Source organism: Oncorhynchus mykiss, chromosome 8 (assembly GCF_013265735.2).
Source record: "Oncorhynchus mykiss isolate Arlee chromosome 8, USDA_OmykA_1.1, whole genome shotgun sequence".
Classification (NCBI taxonomy): domain Eukaryota; kingdom Metazoa; phylum Chordata; class Actinopteri; order Salmoniformes; family Salmonidae; genus Oncorhynchus; species Oncorhynchus mykiss.
The window spans coordinates 8,340,497-8,358,139 of NC_048572.1; the positions used below are offsets into that span (position 1 = coordinate 8,340,497).

The 17,643-nt window shown below is 44.7% G+C and overlaps 3 protein-coding genes across 6 annotated transcripts in view; 1 reads left to right on the forward strand and 2 right to left on the reverse strand.

Moving 5' to 3' along the window:
* Positions 1-629, forward strand: part of LOC110529313 (formin) — a 57,246-nt gene extending 56,617 nt beyond the window's left edge. The window contains exon 17 of the mRNA XM_036984665.1: positions 494-629. Within this exon, the coding sequence (XP_036840560.1) occupies positions 494-541 (48 nt within the window). The 3' untranslated portion in view covers positions 542-629. The remainder of the gene's footprint in view (positions 1-493) is intronic.
* Positions 630-1,871: 1,242 nt separating this feature from the next.
* On the reverse strand, positions 1,872-3,416 carry LOC110529315 (gremlin-1). Of its 2 annotated transcripts, none has more exons than XM_021611438.2 (2): positions 3,304-3,416; positions 1,872-3,103 (listed from the first exon to the last, which is right to left on the reverse strand). In XM_021611438.2, the coding sequence occupies exon 2, from the start codon at positions 3,095-3,097 to the stop codon at positions 2,552-2,554; it is 546 nt and encodes a 181-aa protein (XP_021467113.1). In that variant the 5' UTR covers positions 3,098-3,103; positions 3,304-3,416; the 3' UTR covers positions 1,872-2,551. The 2 variants fall into 2 exon arrangements, with proteins under 2 accessions (XP_021467113.1, XP_021467114.1); XM_021611439.2 differs by having other exon boundaries at positions 1,872-3,098; positions 3,304-3,399.
* A 109-nt stretch (positions 3,417-3,525) lies between these two features.
* LOC110529314 (neuroendocrine protein 7B2) lies at positions 3,526-17,185 on the reverse strand. Of its 3 annotated transcripts, none has more exons than XM_021611436.2 (6): positions 17,040-17,185; positions 16,147-16,375; positions 13,800-13,949; positions 4,785-4,897; positions 4,405-4,458; positions 3,526-4,070 (listed from the first exon to the last, which is right to left on the reverse strand). In XM_021611436.2, exons 1-6 carry the CDS (start codon positions 17,109-17,111, stop codon positions 3,966-3,968), a joined length of 723 nt encoding a protein of 240 aa, XP_021467111.2. In that variant the 5' UTR covers positions 17,112-17,185; the 3' UTR covers positions 3,526-3,965. The 3 variants fall into 3 exon arrangements, with proteins under 3 accessions (XP_021467111.2, XP_021467112.2, XP_036840561.1); XM_021611437.2 differs by having other exon boundaries at positions 17,000-17,093; XM_036984666.1 differs by lacking the exon at positions 17,040-17,185 and adding an exon at positions 16,594-16,611.
* Between the last annotated feature and the right edge of the window lie 458 nt (positions 17,186-17,643).

A 17,643-nucleotide genomic window follows, 5' to 3' on the forward strand; every position in this document is an offset into this window, starting at 1 on the left:
GACTTAGTTGGACAAGGCTTACTTAATGACTTAGTTGGACAAGGCTTACTTAATGACTTAGTTGGACAAGGCTTACTTAATGACTTAATTGGACAAGGCTTACTTAATGATTTAATTGGACAAGGCTTACTTAATGACTTAGTTGGACAAGGCTTACTTAATAACTTAATTGGACAAGGCTTACTTAATGACTTAGTTGGACAAGGCTTAATGACTTAATTGGACAAGGCTTACTTAATGACTTAATTGGACAAGGCTTACTTAATGACTTAATTGGACAAGGCTTACTTAATAACTTAATTGGACAAGGCTTAATGACTTAGTTGGACAAGGCTTAATGACTTAGTTGGACAAGGCTTACTTAATGACTTAGTTGGACAAGGCTTAATGACTTAGTTGGACAAGGCTTACTTAAAAGCCAGTACAGTATGTGGAGACAATTTGCTTACTGTCCCTAATGAAAAACAATAACCACTTTTCCCTGCCCTGACAGAAAGAGAGACTGCGCCAGAAAGAAGCCAACATGGTGGCCACAAGCTGAGAGACAGAACAGGACAGAGAAGAACAGGACAGAGAAGAAAATACATTAATGAGAAGAGTGATGGGTTGATGTGTGAGGGGACTCGGGACTCCTCCCACCTTCTCCCGTCACCGCCCCTTAGCCACCCACACAGGACTGGGGACTCCTCCCACCTTCTCCCGTCACCGCCCCTAAGCCACCCACACAGGACTGGGGACTCCTCCCACCTTCTTCCGTCACTGCCCCTTAGCCACCCACACAGGACTGGGGACTCCTCCCACCTTCTCCCGACACCGCCCCTTAGCCACCTACACAGGACTGGGGACTCCTCCCACCTTCTCCCGTTACTGCCCCTTAGCCACCCACACAGACCGGGGACTCCTCCCACCTTCTCCCGTCACCGCCCCTTAGCCACCCACACAGGACTGGGGACTCCTCCCACCTTCTCCCGACACCGCCCCTTAGCCACCCACACAGGACTGGGGACTCCTCCCACCTTCTCCCGACACCGCTCCTTAGCCACCCACACAGGACTGGGGACTCCTCCCACCTTCTCGCGTCACCGCCCCTTAGCCACCCACACAGGACTTGGGACTCCTCCCACCTTCTCCCGTCACCGCCCCTTAGCCACCCACACAGGACTGGGGACTCCTCCCACCTTCTCCCGTCACCGCCCCTTAGCCACCTACACAGGACTGGGGACTCCTCCCACCTTCTCCCGTTACCGCCCCTTAGCCACCCACACAGGACTGGGGACTCCTCCCACCTTCTCACGTCACCGCCACTAAGCCACCCACACAGGGGGGTGATCAGGATCATACTAGTCTCTGATCCTGCCCACCCTGTTATGGACCAAGCCTGGAACACTGTACTGTCCTGGATGCCCATTGACCCTGCCCTCGCTGGACACTAGAGGAAACCCCTTTTACAATGGGTTCAGAGGTCACAAAGTTGCAGATGCATTCACTGACCAACGGGATACTGGCAATAGGATGATAAATATTTATGTTCATTTTGATTTTTTTGATTCTGCACCTCATCCTAGCATTGCCCTGTTAAAAAAAAACATATTTATAAAAAAAGAGGCTAATAGCTGATTTAATAACTGGACAAATTAATAAGACAATGTATCTAGATTGTATGGTAAACTTTCTATGAAAAATAGATTTGATATTCAGTTGTTTGTTTTCTGATATTAAATATCAGAAGTTTTGTTTGTTTTATAATACATTTAAGTTTATAATCTTACATTTCCACTGTCAATCATATTAATATATATATATATATAATTGATGTACTTTATCTTGCAATCAGTCTGTTGTTACAACCCCAACAACACAAACTAGTTCAATAAGGTGTACAATCATGAGTTTATTCAGCAACCACTTTATACACATGATTAATACAATAACAAGTACATTAAGTGACGTCTAACAGGGCAAAGTTTTAAAAGAAAAGCCAATATTCATGAAGACCACACTCGTCTAGCGCTCTGGAAGAGAACGCATCTACCAACTCATATTCCACACAGTGGAAACAATATATGCTCTCAACGGTTTACAAAAATAGTCTGTCAAATTCTTACACTGTGGCTTTTTCGACTTATTTTAAATGGCAATCATGCGCAAACCTTCTCGTATCCACAGTGATACTGTTATTTGTATTAGGCGCAAACCAACAATATCATTAAAAAAACATTACGCTCGAAGCCATAAGCCATTTACAATGTGCCAAACCAGACAATTATGCCAAACCAGTCATTATAGTCCCATACATTACACTGGGGAGTCTGTTGGGGTTGGCATAGCTACCAGTTTAGGGTTTTGGAATGGTTTTGAACAGTTCCATCCCTTGGTTTCGTTGTCTTTTGATCTCCCCTTTTCGGATTAAGATTGTATATTCTCTCCCTCGTGCATATTCGGTTTTTGCAATGGAAGCACATTTAATTGTATGCATTGGTCGGTACCTTTTAATTCTTCCCGTGGAAAGCAAACCAACAGAGACTGTGTCCATCTATGGTTTTAACTAGGCCTAATCCAGGTCTATGGAAGCGCAGCGGCACGTCTTCACGCGCTGGACGCGTTTCTTTCGGGAGCTGGGTGACTGGCCGGGACATATGAGGGTATAGGTGACAGTTGTGAATGTTTTCGGTTTACAGGTGGAACACGATTGGAAAGCCCCGTCATCTTCGTAGATGTGTCGGGGGATGTAGAAGGAGTTACACTGCCCGTAACAAAAACGATTGATTATAGTGCGGCTGAGGCATCCTTCCTCGTGGATCGTCTGTTTCAGCGGCTGCGTTTTGCACCAGTCCAGTTTGAGGTACCGGCGCTCCGTGACGTGTAAGGCTTCTTGGCTGGATTCTAGAACCTCGTCGTTGGCAGTTACTGGCCCCATTTGGCGGGAGACAAATCCGTTCTGTGGTGGCTGCTGCGGTGAGCGCTCAGACTGGTTGGGACTGGAGTTGTATTTGTATGGGTGCTGAAAGGAACCCTGGTAGCCACCTACCCCTGCGCTCCTTTGCGGACAGAAGAGTAGTCCCAACACCATGGCTGAGGCAAAGACTGACGTCTTCATCCTGATCTATGGAATATTACATAATTACAACTAAAGCCGTCATGGAAATCAACAGAACAAAGTACGCATAACTTTTAGGAAGGTTTATGCAGTAATGTCAAACCAAATACATTTCCAAGTGGTTATAGCGTACAGTTAAGACTAATAGAATCATTTCAACATCGTAATTGGTAGAGCGAAAACGATAAATAGCTAGATTGGCTCACCTGTGTCCTACACAAACGACACGACACAAAGATTCCCTGCGGGATTAAGATATTGCTTAAATATAATTATCCCTGTATGATCTCTTCTCGGAAGAGGCAAAACAAACTGCTGTCTAGCTGTACTGTCTCAGATTTAAGTACAGTAGAGGGATGTACCCGCCCCCTCCAACGCCCGTCATCCTCTGATAGATCCTACGTAAAAATGGCTCAAACCTGGGAAACTTGCAGAGTAAATCATTTATTTTAAATGAACAGAAAATGATCAGAAAGAAAACAGCAAGAGACTTAGTTAAAGGCTTGAGCCACACAAAAAAGAAGCAAAACCAGATCAAAACATCAGCAGCATATTTGTTTGATAAAAACAGAGAATTCAGCTTCACAGGGTGAATCATACATCACAGGCACACAAATAAACTGAATATCAATACTTTTGATAGATCAATGATTGATTGAGAACTGAAAATAGCAGAGTATAATACCTTTTTTTTTATGTATTTTTTTTTATACACAAGTTGTTAGTAGGCTACGCAGTTCAACATAATGTAATGGTGATTAAAGTCATATTTAGAGAACACTCCCAATACTTTTATGATGTCATTTGGAATATACTTTAGTTTGTGACATGGTGGGGTTAGTAACGTTAGAACAACGCGGGGTGGGGTTCAGGTGGATGTTCTATAGTCCTCCTCTTCCGGGTAGTGGGGAACAGACTTCTTGGCTACAACGTTGTCCAGCTTCTGACCCATCAGATAGGGGTTATTGACACTCTGGAATGAAAAGGGAGCAAATACGACATTGCGTTGTTGTTGGGATTTAAAATCAAATCTTATGACATTCTTGAAAAAGGTGTTGGTAAATAGGCTATAGGTGTTCCAGAGGCGTTTGTGATCATCGACGGAGAAATGAAAGAATGTCGTCTGGATTCAAAATTGACATTGGTCGGTCAACATGCAACTTAATCCAGAAATGTGAGTTTAAAAGGGCATTATCCCCTTCAGGGCATAACAACTCAATGGTGTGGATGTGGTTTCACAGATACAATTTATACAAAAGCTTAAACAAACAATAACAAAAAAAAGCTGAGGAAAAAACAGTTATAACCCTTTGTCTTCTTTTGGGTCCTCCCTTCAGTTTCTGGTACAACCGTTCCTTGTTCTGAAATGACAAAGTAAGTTAGTGACAAAGAATGTTTCTATTGTTTTAAAGCACATGATTTTATTTTCTGTAATCGTAAACACATAGCTTGAGCCTTTTCAGGGAACAAAGACCCTTCCGTGGTTGACTTGTCTAGTGTCCACAGATGGGGTGTGGTGTCAGTTAATACAAGCGGAAAAACATTTCCTAAAAGAGGGTAAGGAGATGGACTTATTCAATGGTACAAGGGGGCACAGCTTTGTTGTAACCACTCGAGCCTAGCGGAGGAGGGTGAAGTTGCCTGTACACTCTGAAGGCAATTTTACCAAGTTGCCCTAGTCACTCACCCACTTGGCCAGAGCAGGGTAGTCATGTTCTGGGTCGAACAAGTGCTGATGCTTCTGGAACTCTCTGCTGAACTCTGCTGTGTCTGGGACATTCTCCAGACAACCATCTGCAGCTACAGTAACAAGCAAAGAGAGGACATGGTCAAGATTTTTTCAACATTGGATCTGTGCAACTCCTGCATCCGCTCTCGCTTTAAAAATAAAAACACTTTTTAAAAAAAAAGGTCAACGAGGAGAGGCGGCGAGGAGACGGAATGTGGACAAAAATGGACTCCTCCACTCACGTCGTCAGGCAAATTGCTTTTACAGGGGTAGGATCCAAAAAATAACTGTCTAAAGTCAAAAACAAATGAAGTTAGTTGTTCAAGACATTTTATAGATAAAAACATTCTACTTATTCCTTTTAAACGTGTGTGTGATTTTCTTTAAAACAGCTGATTCAAAGGTGGTGTGGCAGATATCAAAACTCTGATGGAACGTGGTTAGAGGGGAGGACACTAACAAAACTGACATCGCCTCGACAACTCATCGGTTTCTGGTGCTACGGAGGAGAATGGATTTTTTTTCCCAAATGAGAAAAGGACATAGACAAGGCAAACCCTAGATTATTCTGCAGCAGTGGAGGCTCTTCAGAGGAGGACCATCCTCCTCAGTGAATTTCAATTATATATTTAATTGTAAAACATGGATAAAGTCATCCTTTTTTATATATACTGTATATATATATATATATTCACCTCACCAAATAATTGATAGAAACACTTTTACAATGAAGGTCTATAGTAGCCTCAACAGCACCTCTATAGGGTAACACCACGGTGTGTCTGGAGGACAGCTAGTTGCCGTCCTTCTCTGGCTACATTGACTTCATTACACAACCTAGGAGGCTCATGGTTCTCACCCCCTTCCATAGACTTGCACTGTAATTATAACTTCTGGAGGACATCTTCCAACCTATCAGAGCTCTTGCAGCATGAACTGACATGTCCACCCAATCAAAGGATCAGAGAATGAATCTAGTACTGAAAGCATAAGCTACAGATAGCTAGCACTGCAGTGCATAAAATGTGAGTAGCTGACTCAAAAGGGAACGACAATAGTTGAACAGTTTTGAACAAATTATTTTTCAAAAATGAAGGCGAAGCAAGTCAAAATTTGTCTCTCTCACTTAATTAGCTAACAAATGCATCTGGCTAGTTTAGTTACTCAAACACCCGGCTCAAATCGAGGGATGCTATGTTAGTTAGCTGGCTATGACTATCCAACAACACTGGAACTCCAAGTCAAGGTAAGCTTTTGGTTTTATTAATGTATCGCCCCGGGGCCCACCGGTGTACTGCTTACTGACTATACACTAAAGTTACTGCATGATAGTAGCGGGTTTACTAACGCGTTAATTCTATTAGCTATGTTGACAAAGACGTTACTTTAGCTAATATGGAGACAACGTAGGCTATGAATAGTGGTGTCACAATCGTCGTAATGAGGAGACCAAAGCGCAGGGTGGTGTGAATGCATACTTCAATGATTGACAAAAAAACACGAAGTACACTAAACAAAACAAACAAACTAACAAGACGAACGTGACTGCTATAGAAACACTGTGCTAACATGCAACATAACATAGACAATAACCCACCAACCACAATCCAAAGCCGGCTGCCTAAATATGGTTCCCAATCAGAGACAACGACAAACACCTGCCACTGATTGAGAACCATATCAGGCCAAAACACATAGAAATAGACAAACTAGACATACTACATAGAATGCCCACTCATTCACACCCTTCAAGGGCAGCGAAAGCAGAAAGGTGCCGGTATGAGGAGGCAGCACAGCAGCGCGGCTGGAAGCCCAAGAGGCAGCCGCAAAAAAATATTTTGGGGGGGGCACAGGGAGAGTGTGGCAGAGTCAGGAGTCAGACCTGAGCCAACTCCCCCTGCTTACCGTAAGGAGCCAAGGATGGAACCAGAGCCGGTCAGGGCGGTATTGGAGGTGAGCGAAGCAGAGACAGTGAATGAGTTAATGGGTAGATTGGAGGAGAGAGTTATGAGGGAGGTGCTGTGTTGGTGCTTGAGGCACGACATCCACCCGACGGAGCGTGTCGGGGATTTGATGTCACCTGGGTCAGCCCTCCATACTCGTCCTGAGGTGCGTGCTAGCCATCTGTTGAAGACTGTGCCAGCCCCACGCACCAGGCCTTCTGTGCGCCTCCCTAGCCCTGCACGTCCTGTGCCAGCTCGGTGTTACAGTTCTCCGAGCCGCGCTTACCGTGGCGGGCGTTGTACTGGTCAGGCACCGTGTTATGCGGTGGAGCGCATGGTGTCCCCAGTACGCGTGCTTAGCCCGGTGCGCTACATCCCAGCTCCCCGCATCTGCCGGGCTAGGGTGAGTATCCAGCCAGGGTGCTCTCAAGATCTCCAGTGTGCCTTCTCGGTCCGGTCTATCTGGTGCCATCTCCACGCACCAGTCCTCCGGTGGCAGCCCCCCGCACCAGGCTTTCTGTGCATCTCCAAAGCCCAGTGCTCCCTGTTTCTCCTTCCCGCACCCGCCCTGAGGTGCGTGTCCATCGGCCCTGTACCACCAGTGCCGGCACCACGCACCAGGCCTACAGTGCACCTCGTCTGTCCTGAGCCGCCAGAGTCTCCCGTCTGTCCTGAGCCGCCAGAGTCTCCCGTCTGTCCTGAGCCGCCAGAGTTTCCCGTCTGTCCTGAGCCGCCAGAGTCTCCCGTCTGTCCTGAGCCGCCAGAGTCTCCCGTCTGTCCTGAGCCGCTAGAGTCTCCCGTCTGTCCTGAGCCGCCAGAGTCTCCCGTCTGTCCTGAGCCGCCAGAGTCTCCCGTCTGTCCTGAGCCGCCAGAGTTTCCCGTCTGTCCTGAGCCGCCAGAGTTTCCCGTCTGTCCTGAGCCGCCAGAGTCTCCCGTCTGTCCTGAGCCGCCAGAGTCTCCCGTCTGTCCTGAGCCGCCAGAGTCTCCCGTCTGTCCTGAGCCGCCAGAGTCTCCCGTCTGTCCTGAGCCGCCAGTCTGTCCTTAGCCGTCAGTCAGCCAGGAGCTGCCTGGCGGCGATATTCCCCTGGCTGTGCCCAGGGTCCTTCACCATCTAGAATCTCCTCCCAAGTCCACGAGTCCTGCGTTCTTTGCCGCTGCTGCTGCTGGCCGTTACCACGCTGCTTGGTCCGTTGTAGGTGGGTTTTTCTGTCACGATCGTCGTAATGAGGAGACCAAAGCGCAGCGTGGTGTGAATGCATACTTTAATGATTGACAAAAAAACACGAAGTACACTAAACAAAACAAACTAACTAACAAGACGAATGTGACTGCTATAGAAACACTGTGCTAACATGCAACATAACATAGACAATAACCCACCAACCACAATCCAAAACAGGTTACCTAAATATGGTTCCCAATCAGAGACAACGACAAACACCTGCCACTGATTGAGAACTATATCAGGCCAAAACACATAGAAATAGACAAACTAGACATACAACATAGAATGCCCACTCATATCACACCCTGACCAAACAAAACATAGAAACAAACAACGCAAATCATGGTCAGAGTGTGACAAGTGGTTATGACAAGGTTTGGCTTGGAAAGGTTTTTTCCACCTGGTCACATACAGCTGATGTGTTCATTGAAGTCCACAAACAAAGGGGAAAAGTGAGAGGATGAGAGTGCACAGAGGCTAGAATTAATACAATGGGGCTGCTATGAAAGTGACTGTTTATGCGTGATCAGGGGTGTATTCATTCCACCAAATGTTGAAAAACGTTTCTAAAACAGAAGCAAATGAAACACGGATAAAAAATATTCCAAATTTGTCCAATAGAAACTCTCGTTTGCCACTTTTGGAATAATGATTACACCCTAGTTAAGCTAGACGCAGACAAGAGTGTGGAAGGCGGTATTGAATGTTTCACTGTATGTCCATGTGTCATTGTCATCTCAGATTTCTCTCGACCTGCGCACACCTATGTTCTAGACTTTAATTTGAAGGCCAGGTTGTAGCAACCTCATGATGGGTATAGGGGAAATGTGAGTATCATATAGTAACCTAAACCTATCGATGTTACATTGAACTGGGTGAATGGAATATGAATGACAGTAACCTAAACCTATCGATGTTACATTGAACTGGGTGAATGGAATATGAATGACAGTAACCTAAACCTATAGATGTTACATTGAACTGGGTGAATGGAATATGAATGACAGTAACCTAAACCTATCGACGTTACATTGAACTGGGTGAATGGAATATGAATGACAGTAACCTAAACCTATCGATGTTACATTGAACTGGGTGAATGGAATATGAATGACAGTAACCTAAACCTGTCACTGTTACATTGAACTGGGTGAATGGAACATGACAGTCATCCAACATGTTGTAATAGAAATAAGGCCATGCTGATACAAAAAAAAAAAAAAAATGTCCTCCATCACAAACGGCACTGACCGCCACTGATCTGCAGCTACAACGAGTCAGGGACAAGTACTAGGAGGATTCCTCAGATTATAAAATACATGTCAATGGAGCTGGAGGGGGTGGCTGCCATCTTACCGGCTCTTAACCAACCATGCTATTTTTTGTTTGTTTTTGCGATGTTCATAACTTGTTTTGTACATAATGTGACTGCTACCATCTTATGACCGAAAAGAGCTTCTGGACATCAGAACTGCGATTGCTCACCTCAAACTGGACGAAGAGTTCTTCAATGAGTTGGACAGGAGGGATATACTACTACAGACACTCAACCAGGCCCAGATCCCCAATGAGTTGGACAGGAGGGATATACTACTACAGACACTCAACCAGGTCCAGATCCCCAATGAGTTGGACAGGAGTGATATACTACTACAGACACTCAACCAGGCCCAGATCCCCAATGAGTTGGACAGGAGGGATATACTACTACAGACACTCAACCAGACCCAGATCCCCAATGAGTTGGACAGGAGGGATATACTACTACAGCCACTCAACCAGGCCCAGATCCCCAATGAGTTGGACAGGAGGGATATACTACTACAGACACTCAACCAGGCACAGATCCCCCGTGATTCACTGGAGAAGGAAACGGAGATTGTGGAAAAAGATCAAGGTGCCTTGCGAGGATCAGGCGACGAGTGGCTAATCTTCTCTTGCCTTCCGTCCCGCTAGCTAATGTTCAATCGCTTGAAAATAAATGGGACAAGCACGAATATCCTACCAACGGGACATTAAATGTAATATCTTATGTTTCACAGAGTCGTGACTGAACGACGACATTAAGAACATACAGCTGGCACTAAAACCTCACTCAATGAGCTGTATACCGCCGTACGCAAACAAGAAAAAGCTCATCCAGAGGCGGAGCTCTTAGTGGCCGGGGACTTTAATGCAGGGAAACTTAAATCATATTTACTTAATTTCTATTAGCATGTTAAATGTCAAACCAGAGGGCAAAAACCAGAGGGCAAAAAAAATTATAGATCACCTTTACTCCACACAGAAACGTGTACAATTTGGCTCTCCATTTGGTAAATCTGATTCCTGCTTACAAGCAAAAAGTAAAGCAGGAAGCACCAGTTGTCAGATGAAGCAGATGCTAAACTACAGGACTGCTTTGCTAGCACATACTGGAATATGTTCCGGGATTCTTCCGATGGCATTGAGGAATACACCACATCAGTCACTGGCTATATCAATAAGTGCATTGAGGACGTCATCCCCTCAGTGACTGCACGTACATAACCCAACCAGAAGCCATGGATTACAGGCAACATTCACACTGAGCAAAAGAGTAGAGCTGCCGCTTTCAAGGAGTGGGACTCTAAACCAGAAGCTTATAAGAAATCCTACTATGCCCTCCAACGAACCATCAAACAGGCAAAGTGTTAATACAGGACTAAGACCGAATCATCAGGAAGTCATGGCTCTAGAACCTTCTGATAGGCTAATTGACATCATTTGAGTCAATTGGAGGTGTACCTGTGGCTGTATTTCAAGGCCTACCTTCAAACTCAGTGCCTCTCTGCTTGACATCATGGGGGGAGGGGGGGGGATCAAAATACATCAGCCAAGACCTCAAAAACAAAATGGTAGACCTCCACAAGTCTGGTTCATCCTTAGGAGCAATTTCCAAACACATGAAAGTACCACGTTCATCTGTACAAACAATAGTACGCAATTATAAACACCATGGGACTACGCAGCCGTCATACGACTCAGGAAGGAGAGACGCGTTCTGTCTCCTAGAGATGAGCGTATTTTGGTGCGAAAAGTGCAAATCAATCCCAGAACAACAGCAAAGGACCTTGTGAAGATGCTGGAGGAAACAGGTACAAAAGTATCTATATCCACAGTAAAACAAGTCCTATATCGACATAACCTGAAAGGAGGCTCAGCAAGGAAGAAGCCACTGCTCCAAAACCACCATAAAAAAGCCAGACTACGGTTTGCAACTGCACATGTGGACAAAGATTGTACTTTTTGGAGAAATGTCCTCTGGTCTGATGAAACAAAAATAGAGCCGTTTGGCCATAATGACTATCGCTATGTTTGGAGGAAAAAGGGGAGGCTTGCAAGCCTAGGAACACCATCCCAACTGTGAAGCACAGGGGTGGCAGCAACATGTGGGGGTGCTTTGCTGCAGGAGGGACTGGTGCACTTCACATAATAGATAGCTTCATGAGGAAGGTCAATGATGTGGCTATATTGAAGCAACATCTCAAGACAGTCAGGAAGTTTAAGTGTGGGTCTTCCAAATGGACAATGACCCCAAGCATACTTCCAAGTTGTGGCAAAATGGCTTAAGGTCAACAAAGTCAAGGTATTGGAGTGGCCATCACAAAGCCCTGGCATCAATCCTATAGAAAATCTGTGGGCAGAACTGAAAAAGCGTGTGCGAGCATGGAGGCCTACAAACCTGACTCCTCTGTCAGGAGGAATGGGTCAAAATTCACCCAACTTATTATGGGAAGCTTGTGGAAGGCTACCTGAAACGTTTGACCCAAGATAAACAATTTAAAGGCAATGCTACCAAATACTAATTGAGTGTATGTAAACTTCTGACCCACTGGGAATGTGATGAAAGAAATAAAAGCTGAAATAAATAATTCTCTACTATTATTCTGACATTTCACATTCTTAAAATAAAGTGGTGATCCTAACTGACCTAAAACAGGGAATTTTTACTAGGATTAAATGTTGCCAGGAATTGTGAAAAACTGAGTTTAAATCCATTTGGCTAAAGTGTATGTAAACTTCCAACTTCAACTGTATATTCTCGCGTCGAGGCAAGTAATGCATGAGAGCATCAGCTGTTCCAACTGTATATTCTCGCGTCGAGGCAAGTAATGCATGAGAGCATCAGCTGTTCCAGATGACTGATCACGCTCTCTGCAGCCGATGTGAGTAAGACCTTTAAACAGGTCAACATTAACAAGGCTGCAGGGCCAGACGGATTACTAGGACGTGTACTCCGAGCATGACCAACTGGCAAGCGTCTCCACTGACATTTTCAACCTGTCCCTGAGTCTGTAATATCTGCATATTTCAAATAGACCACCATAGAACCACCATTTCAGTCCCTGTACCCAAGGAAGCAAAGGTAACCTGCCTACCAACACATAGCAGTCACATCTGTAGCCATGCAATGCAGCAACACCATTATCCCAGAAACCCTAGACCCACCCCAATTTGCATACCAAACATCCACAGATGATGCAACGTCCATTGCACCCCACACTGCCCTTTCCCACCTGGGCAAAAGGAACACCTATGTGAGAATGCTGTTCATTGACTACAGCTCAGTGTTCAACACCAAAGTGCCCTCAAAGCTCATCACTAAGCTAAGGACCCAGGGACTATACACCTCCCTTTGCAACTGGATCCTAGACTTCCTGACAGAACGCCCCAGGAGGTAAGGGTAGGTAACACATCAACCACGCTGATCCTCAAAACAGGGGCCCCTCAGGGGTGTGTGCTCAGTCCACCTCCTGTACTCCCTGTTCACTCATGACTGCCCGGTCAGGCACGACTCCAACACCATCATTAAGTTTGCTGATGACATCAGTGGTAGGCCTGAGCCCCGACAACGATGAGACAGCCTATAGGGAGGAGGCCAGAGACCTTACCGTGTGGTTGTTGTCCTTGCACCTCTCCCTCAATGTGATCAAGACATTGGAGATGATTGTTGACTACAGGAAAAGGACCGAGCACACCCCCATTCTCATTAACGGGGCTGTAGTTGAGAACTTGAAGTTCCTTGGGGTCCACACATTTTTTAAAACCTTTATTTAAAGGTTCTTATTTTCAATGATGGCATAGGAACAGTGGGTTAGCTGCCTTGTTCAGGGGCAGAACGACAGATTTTTACCTTGTCAACTCGGGGATTCGATCTTGCAACCTTTCGGTTACTAGGCCAACGCTCTAGCCACTAGGCTACCTGCCTCCCCAGCAGCAACAAACTAACATGGTCCAAACACACCAAGACAGTCGTGAAGAGTGCACGACAAAAACCTATTCCCTCAGGAGACTGAAAAGATTTGGCATTGGTCCTCAGAAGCAGCTGTAGAACCAACATCAAGAGCATCCTGATTGGTTGCATCCCTGCCTGGTTTGGCAACTGCTCAGCCTCCGACAGCAAGGTTAGTGCCAGCCCAGTACATCACCAGGGCCAAGTTTCCTGCCATCCAGGACCTCAATACCAGACGATGTCGTTGAATTTTTTTGGGGGGGCCGGTATTTTCTTAAAACTGCATTGTTGGTTAAGGGCTTGTAAGTAAGCATTTCACTGTAAGGTCTACATCTGTTGTATTCGGCGCATGTGACAAAACATTTGATACAGGGACAGAGAACCAACCACCCAGAAACAACGGATAGAGCCTCGCTGAGTGCAAGCCTGTTCCTGCTTTAGCTAACTTGATGTCTGTCTTGTGGTCTTGCAAGACTGTAACGGTACTGAAAGTTAGGCACCAAGCCTAAAGGAGAAATCCTTGTCAAACAGAAATATAGCTATCTGTTTACCCGTCTTTCCTAGTGGACATGGGTTGGAAGGGTTGGGGTAGCCATGGTCCTCACTGAAGTATTTGGGGATGTTGTCCCCTGTCAGCTCAGCTACGATGTTGGGGATGTTTCCATAGGGACCCAGGTGCTGCAGCCCCTCATGGGCTCCACCTAGTGGAGGAAACAGAACATGACAAGAATATATTTTGTTTAGTCATGACAGGGACAGACAGGGCATGTTTACTACCATTCTTACGTTTTATAGTGATGATCCAGAACTTGTTGAATTTCAGCCAGTAGTTTTGAAAGTGGTGCTCACGAGCCAAATCAGATCCCCAGTTTTTTTTGTGTAGCATGTCATCCAATTGTGTACGACGTCAACCAATTCATATGATATGTTATAAATGTGTCCTGCTTATTAAGATCCAAGACTGCTGCTTTAACAATTTGATTAGCACAAGTAAAATTGAAATCTATATCAGAATACAATACTAAGCCTAGATATGTTATTGGTGTACAGTGCATTCTTTAAGTACCCTGTCTCGGAGCTCTACGGTGTGTGCCTTCACTTTCTTAATTTTATGTAACTTTTATTAAACTAGATGAACTAGTTAAGAACAAATTCTCATTTACAATGACGGCCTACACCGGCCAAACATGGATGACGTTTAGCTAATTGTGCGCTGCCCTATAGGACTCCCAATCACGGCCGGTTGTGATACAGCCTGGAATCTAACCAGGGTGTCTGTGGTGACTGTAGCGCCTTAGACCGCTGCGCCACTCGGGAGCCCATTTCTTGTCCAATCGAATTTACAACAGGTGCCAATCAAGTTGTATAAACATCAAGGCTGATCAATGGAAACAGGATGCAGCTGAGCTCAATGTCAAGTCTCATAGCAAAGGGTCTGAATACCTTTGTAAAAACAAATCGAAAAGCCTGTTTTCCCTTTGTCATTATGGGGTAGTGTGTAGACTGATGAGGGAAAAACAATATTTAATCCATTTTAGAATAAGGCTGTAAAGTTGCAAAATGTGGAGAAAGTAAAGGAGTCTGAATACTTTGCAAAATCACTGTACATGTCCCATCTCCAAACACAATCCCAAGTACAGAAACCCAAGGCCTGAAATGTAAATGTGATCTCCACACTGGGAACTATAACCATTGGCAAAACATTTTCCTCGCTCCGAGATGCATGCCCTCTCTCCCACAGAATATATCCCCCTCAATACTCTCGAACATTTGGCAGGAGCTTTCGGTGTAATATAAAATAGCTTACTTGCCGGTCCACATCGATGTAGACCTGTTATTAAACTCCATTATGGCCATGTACAAAATGGAACCCTATACCCTATGAAGTGCACTACTTTTGACCAGGACCCATAACCCTATTCCCTATGCAGTGCACTACTTTTGACCAGGGCCCATAACCCTATTCCCTATGAAGTGCACTATTTTTGACCAGGGCCCATAACTCTATACCCTATAAAGTGCACTACTTTTGACCAGGGCCCATAACACTATAAAGTGCACTACTTTTGACCAGGGCCCATAACCCTATTCCCTGAAGTGCACTACTTTTGACCAGGGCCCATAACCCTATTCCATAAAGTGCACTACTTTTGACCAGGGTCCATAACCCTATTCCCTGAAGTGCACTACTTTTGACCAGGGCCCATAACCCTATAAAGTGCACTACTTTTGACCAGGGCCCATAACCCTATTCCCTGAAGTGCACTACTTTTGACCAGGGCCCATAACCCTATAAAGTGCACTACTTTTGACCAGGGCCCATAACCCTATTCCCTGAAGTGCACTACTTTTGACCAGGGCCCATAACCCTATAAAGTGCACTACTTTTGACCAGGGCCCATAACCCTATACCCTATGAAGTGCACTACTTTTGACCAGGGCCCATAACTCTATTCCCTATGAAGTGCACTACTTTTGAACATATGGGATGTCGCTGAGTGATTTATCCAAGGCTATGAACTGGACACAAGACAGCTCTGTGGTGTAATTACTGGTAGGGAACATTTCAAAACAGATGTCATTTAATTTCACAATGGAAAATTGCCTGCAATAGAGTGGAGAGTATATTTCTTAGACATAACCCATGTGCCAAATCATGACACACCCCAGATACACACAGACTAGGCTTGTGGTCTTACACGTCATACTGTTTTATAGGTATAGTGTTTGATTACTAAACAAGTTGTCAAATACAATACAGTTACTGTACTTTTTGCTTCATTGACAACAAAAAAAAGAAGATTAACAAGCCTGAAATATACTTTAGGTCAAGCCAACTACTACAGCACTATGACTAAAACAGACAACTCCTTTAACTCAGATTATGGACCCCCCCACCTTGGATACTCTGGGGACCCACGATGTTGGTGGCCTGGTGAGCGGGGTACTCGATCCTGTGCCGAGCGATGCCAAGCTGCTCCATGGCGCCGTGTAGGAGGCGTTGAATATCGGCCTCAGATACTTGGTCTGCCGTGCGGGGGCTCCGGGCGGATGCCAGCCCCGCCATGCACACCAGAACGCCCAGCAACACGGTTCTACTCAACCTGACCGTCGAACCCATCTCTGTCTGCAATAGGGAGATAAAAAATATATATATAACGTTGCTTATCAATCATGTATTTAGTAGAAAATGCAACTGAAAACGTCATTCTAATTATATTTCAGAAGGATGTCCACCTGACAGAAACCATCATTAACCCATATGTAAACAGTTGACTAACAGAAGCAGGTGCAAATAGACACTTTTGTTGTTCCTTTCCCCTGTAAGATAATAATATCACACACCATTCGGCCATTGGAATCGCTTTATGTCCAAACACTGCGGAAAACCAAATTAATGTAGACATTGGCTTAACCTAGAACCATCCTAATAAATCCATTATTACGCAGGTACGCTAAGTGTTTTATTTGTAAATTATGTCTAGAACATAAATACATGTACTATATACATTGCAAAATGTTGCACGCGTAATCCTAATTAGCCATATAAATCTAAATCAACCTATATCTGGAATTAAGGCATACGTGCGTTTGCATCTTTTCAGTGAAAACAAAAATGTGCGCCATCGGGCAAATATGCTACAGAGGCCGCAACAGTCATACACATTCAGGATATACCAATAAACGACATTCAACAGATGCAATATTTTCAATCTCATTGGCTACTGTTACACATATCGAAAAGGCCTACACGATATTTATCTGACTTCACGATGTATCGTTTTCCTTACGGTGTATCCTGGATGCGGTGAGAAAGAGCTTGTGATGCTGACGGAGGATGCAGTCCTCGCTCCACGGATCATTACCTTGCTGGCTCTTACAGGCACAAAAACAATCCCAGGCTTCTCAGTGAATGTCTTTAAACGATGTCGATAATTTAGCGCATCAGGGTGGCGTTTTCGTGTTCTTTATAAATTAGTAGACAAACATGCAATAGCCTAAACTGTGGCTAAAATAGTCGTCAATTTTCATAAATTTGATTCCAAAGAAAAATTATTTTAAAAGGCCTATTTATTAAAAAAGTAAGTTTTACAGACATATTGGACAGGTGGGCTACAGGGAATATGTAAAGGGAAATCAATTAAATATGCAGTCAAAAAGGCTCCAAAGATATAACAGAATGTCTTTACAATAAAATATGACATTGATAAACCCCCCATTTTTATCTTTAATGCAAAAATCATAAAAACCACGACAACTGCCATGTGGACCATTACATGTGATGAATAGAACTCTAATCCAGAGCGTATGTCTCCTGCTCTTCCAGGAGGGTTCGGTACAGCTTCCTGCTCTTCCAGGAGGGTTCGGTACAGCTTCCTGCTCTTCCAGGGGGGT